The following is a 5,082-nucleotide window of genomic DNA, read 5'->3' on the forward strand; positions in this document are numbered from 1 at the left end:
TGGCAAATGTAGCAGTTTACTTCTTGCCGTGAACAAAATGCAAAATGAAAATAAAGTGTTTACCTTCGAAACCTGTAAAAACATCTATTTAGATTAAAAGGCTTTTAAATATATGACATAGAATCATTATTCTTATTATTTGTAGATGTATATTTAATTAATTAAATAAAAAAAATGTTATATAGCTATTGAACTTGTGCTAAATACTCTACGGTTAATTTTGTCTAATTGCTCAAAACACCTCAGGCATTTGGAAGATTGCAGATGAGTATTCTTCCGTATTCCTAAATAAACTACCCTCTTGGAATCCAGCTAAAGTTTTCATACCAAATTCTTTAATCGCCAGAAGTCGGCCGGCTTCCTATAACTTATATATAAATGTCTAAGACATATACGAAACATTCAGTAGATGTGAAATTCATTTGAATTATTTAAGCAATAGTTTTAAAATTCTTTTTTTTTTAATTGGCTTTCATTGATTTTGTCCATAAATTTCAACTTTAAATCTAATGCCATGATTTCTTTGACTTTTGAATTTAATTGTGACGTATGATTGGTCTACACCGCCACTAATGACAGTAGCATAAGCACCATTTCCGTTCGTCTTTTGGTCCAGTGCTTTAATCTGAGTAATAACTGATTTTCCATTTCCAGTGAAGGTTTTGGTTAAAGTTACTACTTGAAGAAATTGCTTTTCCCTTAGAACATCATCTTTCTCCAGTAACCAATCGCCAGGGACTCTGTATCCAACGATCAAGTCGTGAGATTTATTTTCATCGTCAAATTTTGTTTCGAAATTTGGTGCAGCTGTGACGTATACAGCGAGAACGAAGAGAATAAAATATTTAAAGAACATCGTGATAGTTTCTTCAGGACTGTCTGTTAAAAAAAGATTGTTGAAAATTAGAAAGTTTTTCATTCTATTCTATTTAATTATATTCAGATTGTTATTGACATTAGCAGAACTGAATTGGAATTTAAAATCCACGAGAACGGAAGAAAATTTTTATAATGGTATTTTTAATTGACATCCTTTAAAAACAATAACTATTAAATTAATCAATTTTCATGTATGCCTCATATACTGTTAACAATGTTAATATTTTAATTTCAAGTACAAAATTAAAATGCACGAAGTGGAACAATTAAAATTGTAGCGTTCAAAATAAAAAATTTATTAAGATAAAATAAAATTTTAAACATCCTGATTGGTCATAATTCAATACACTCAAACTTTTAATCTACAATGCTGTCAGTTTTTCTAAAATTATTAAGTTAGACTTCTTAAATTGCTCATATTCTAATTATATACTTATTTATCAACTATTAAATTTTTAATAGAAGAGTATTTACAATTATAGTATATCTAATTTCAAAAATAATTATTTATGAAATTATTTATTATCTATGGGAAAAAACTTCTTTATGTAAAACCATAATTTCCATTTTAGCATCCGTTCAGAAAAATAAAAAAACAAGATTGATCAAATTGAGGAATTTCCTAATGAATTTCAAACTTTCACCCTCTAAAGATTTAACAAATGCAAGGAAATCTTAAACTTTTAATGAAAATTTTTGCTTTGAAAACTGCAAAGAGCGTAGAAGTAAAAAGTTTCTAAATTTCCAATGCACTGAAAAAGAGTAAAATTTGATTCTATCCACAATTTTTACTTAATAATAATTTCTTTGAAAAAAAAGGAAAGTTCAAACGTTAAATGATAATTTCTTTTTTTAATTAGAAAAAAATTATTTTGAAAAAAGCGTCAATTACTCTGCTACACCAAAATAACTCTTATTTTTTTGAATATCAAATCATTTATAATACAACATTTTAACCTCACATGGCTCTTAAAAGAAAATACGCTTAAAACCTATGCTTATGTCCAGTGTGACGAAAAGGGCGTGATTATCTAAATCAAAATTTAAGTATACAATTTCATTGAATGATACTCTAAAAGTTACAAATCACCGAATTATTGGTATCCGTACAATACAGTTAAAATGTCACCCCTTCTTCTGGATGAATATTTGTCAAGAGGGAAATTGATTCCGTATAAACTTATATCCACTGGATTAATAGAGCTACATCAATCAGTAATTGGGATAGGAGCGCTTCAGAATAATTCATCATTTACCAAAGACTAAGAATGATTTATAAATACGGGAATTCTAACAGATGTCTTATAAAAAAATAATAGGAAACATAATTCTCCGTCAAAAAAAATTAAAGTGTTAAAAAATAGGGTTTTCAGTATAAACAGGAATAGTATATCATTTCTGTAAAGCTAAAGAGAATTTCTTTCGATGTTTACAGAATTTTCAACAATACCATAAATTTATGAACATTTTCCCAATTAACTCCTTTTTTTCAAGTTCACATTTTGTGGCTCTAACTTGCCGAAAAATTTTACAAAAATTTCCAGAAGCATTCTATACCCAAAATGTTCACAGATTTTTATTGTTTTTTTTATTAATTTTCATATCTTGTTCCACTTACCGTATATCATTTTTAAGTTTCGGAAGTTATAGAGTTTTTATTGTATAATAGTATAAAGCAAATAGCAAACTCTGAACTACTTTCTGAGACGATGGAAAATTCCTAACTATGAATTCTCAATCATTAGCAATGCCTTTTATAAGAGTTTATTTATCTTTGATTCAATCTTATCAACAGTTCTGTTAGTCATTTCCTGGATTCGAAAAAGAGTATTGTATTGATTTTGTTGGACTGGATATATTGTTGACATAACTATTCTGGACCTGTTTAACATTTTTTATAAATATATGAATAATAAGTATAAATTATGCTATTTGATAAAAGCTGCAATTAATGAACATAAGGGTTCATCTTAACATAAAGCTGTAGGTTTTCCAATATCTACATTTATATATTAAAATTATTGACTCCGTGTAGAAATTTCCTCGGTTGGCCCTAATAAAACAAGGTTTCTCGTCGGATCCCGGCATGGCCAGCCCTGGCTGGGTTTCATGGACAGGAACCGGGCGGTAGCCTGTGGGGCTACATTTTTCTCGAATCTACGTGGGTTGATTTTTGACGTTAAAGGTTCAAGCCCAAAAATCGTAGCGTGTATTTGCGAGGAGCCCAAAAATCAGAGACTGTATTTCCATTGAAAAATTCTATAAAAATTTATTTGCAGACAAAGTTGTATTTACGTGGAAGAGAGGGATTGATTTTTGACGTTAAGGGCTGAAGCCCAAAAATCGTATCGGGTATTTTCGAGGAGCCCAAAAATTAAATACTCTATTTTCATTAAAAAGTGCTACAAAAATTTATTTGCAGACAAAGTTGTATTTACGTGGAAGAGAGGGGTTGATTTTTGACGTTAAGGGTTGAAGCCCAAAAATCGTAGCGTGTATTTTCGAGGAGCCCAAAAACCAGAGACTTTATTCAAGCTCTAAAATGTAATAAAAGTTATTTTTTGACAATTTCATATCTGCGTGTTTCAATGGGGTTAATTTTGTACTGTAAGGGTTGGAGCCCAAAAATCGAAGTGGGTATTTTCTGGGAGCCCAAAAAAAGCCCAAAAATATCCCTTCAATAAATAACTGAAAATTTTCAATTTTTTGAAGGGGGTTGATTTTGGAAGTTAAGGGTTGGTTTGGGGAAAATTTTGTTTGCGGATTTTAAGAGCCCAAAAAAAGCCCAAAATTCTGGTGTAATTGAATTTTTATTATTTAGTGATTTAAAGAAGTGGAGGTGCTGGGTTAATGTAAGCTGGCACCTCCACAAGAAAATTGATTTTTTGAAAAATGTAAAGGAGCCCAAAAATTTTTATTGCAGCCCAAAAAAGGCCCAAAAAAAGTAAAAAATTCTGAGCTATGAAAAATTCAAAAATTCGATTGTGGAGGTGCTAGCTTAATGTATCTGATGGGTAGTGGGATACAAACTAGATGGTACAGTTTGCAAAAGTAATCCGGTATACCAATAGAAGGCCTCACGCCGCACCAATTTCGCAGTGTGAAAATTTTATCATCTCCTTTTTCGCACTGTGTCAAATGCTGACTGAGAGTGTCAGAGGTATACATTGTCAACCGGGAAAATAAATGTTACTGAGCGAGATTATAATATTATCACTTTTAAACAGTGTTATTCCCTGAGCGAGATTTGTTTAATTTTTACTACATTAAATTTACTTTTATAATTAATTATTAATCATGAATTATTTTTCTAATAAAAACTAAAAGATGTATTGAGATTATAATAAACTTCATATCTGCTGTTCTAAGGAAAATCTTACGTAGGTGGCATTGCCGTTTAGGTCGAATTTAACATTTTCAGTTACAAGAAAATGGACCGTAATCGCGAAGTCAGTTACTAGGCAGTCTGATAAGTACCTGAAAATTCTAAGAGATCGCATTAGTATTCACTAATGTGAACCATTTTCGTCGAGCTTGATCCTTCAAATGACGCCTGTCAAAACTTCAGCCATTTATGTTTACGCATTTACAAGTTACAGCACTGAGAAGCGACTAACCTCCGAGTTTTTTTTAATATGGAAAAATCTGAGTTTCGAGTTTTGATCAAACACTACTATCTTCGCAAGGAAACGATATACGAGACCAAGGCCAAGATGGATAAGTATTACCCGGACTCTGTACCGTCGATTGGAACGATTCATAAGTGGTTTACCGAGTTTTGTTGTGGCCGTACGAGCACAGTTGATGCTGAACGATCTGGGCGCCCAAAAGAGGTCACTACACCAGAAAATGTCGAAAAAATCCATGATATGATGTTGAATGATCCCAAAATGAAATTGAGAGAGGTAGCTAATGCTGTAGGCATATCATTGGAACGTGTGGGCAATATCGTGCATTCAGTTTTGGGCATGAAGAAGCTCTGCGCGCGATGGGTGCCGCGTTTGCTCACAGTGGACCAAAAACGAATTCGTGTGATAACTTTCCAGCAGAATTTGGCATTATTTTCGCATAAGCCGACCGAGTTTTTGCGCCGATTCATACCCATGGATGAAACCTGGATCCACTACTACACTCCTGAGTCAACGCAACAGGCAAAATAGTGGGTTCCACCGGGCCAAAGTGCTCCGAAGCGTCCAAAAACGC

General features: G+C 32.2%; 1 protein-coding gene across 1 annotated transcript; it reads right to left on the reverse strand.

The window, feature by feature from the left end:
* Window positions 1–453: 453 nt before the first annotated feature.
* On the reverse strand, window positions 454–2,593 carry LOC117169661 (probable salivary secreted peptide). Its single transcript, XM_033356140.1, has 2 exons — window positions 2,498–2,593; window positions 454–879 (listed from the first exon to the last, which is right to left on the reverse strand). Exons 1-2 carry the CDS (start codon window positions 2,505–2,507, stop codon window positions 473–475), a joined length of 417 nt encoding a protein of 138 aa, XP_033212031.1. The 5' UTR covers window positions 2,508–2,593; the 3' UTR covers window positions 454–472.
* Window positions 2,594–5,082: the final 2,489 nt, after the last annotated feature.

The sequence above is a fragment of the Belonocnema kinseyi genome, chromosome 3 (assembly GCF_010883055.1).
Source record: "Belonocnema kinseyi isolate 2016_QV_RU_SX_M_011 chromosome 3, B_treatae_v1, whole genome shotgun sequence".
Taxonomy (NCBI): Eukaryota; Metazoa; Arthropoda; class Insecta; order Hymenoptera; family Cynipidae; genus Belonocnema; species Belonocnema kinseyi.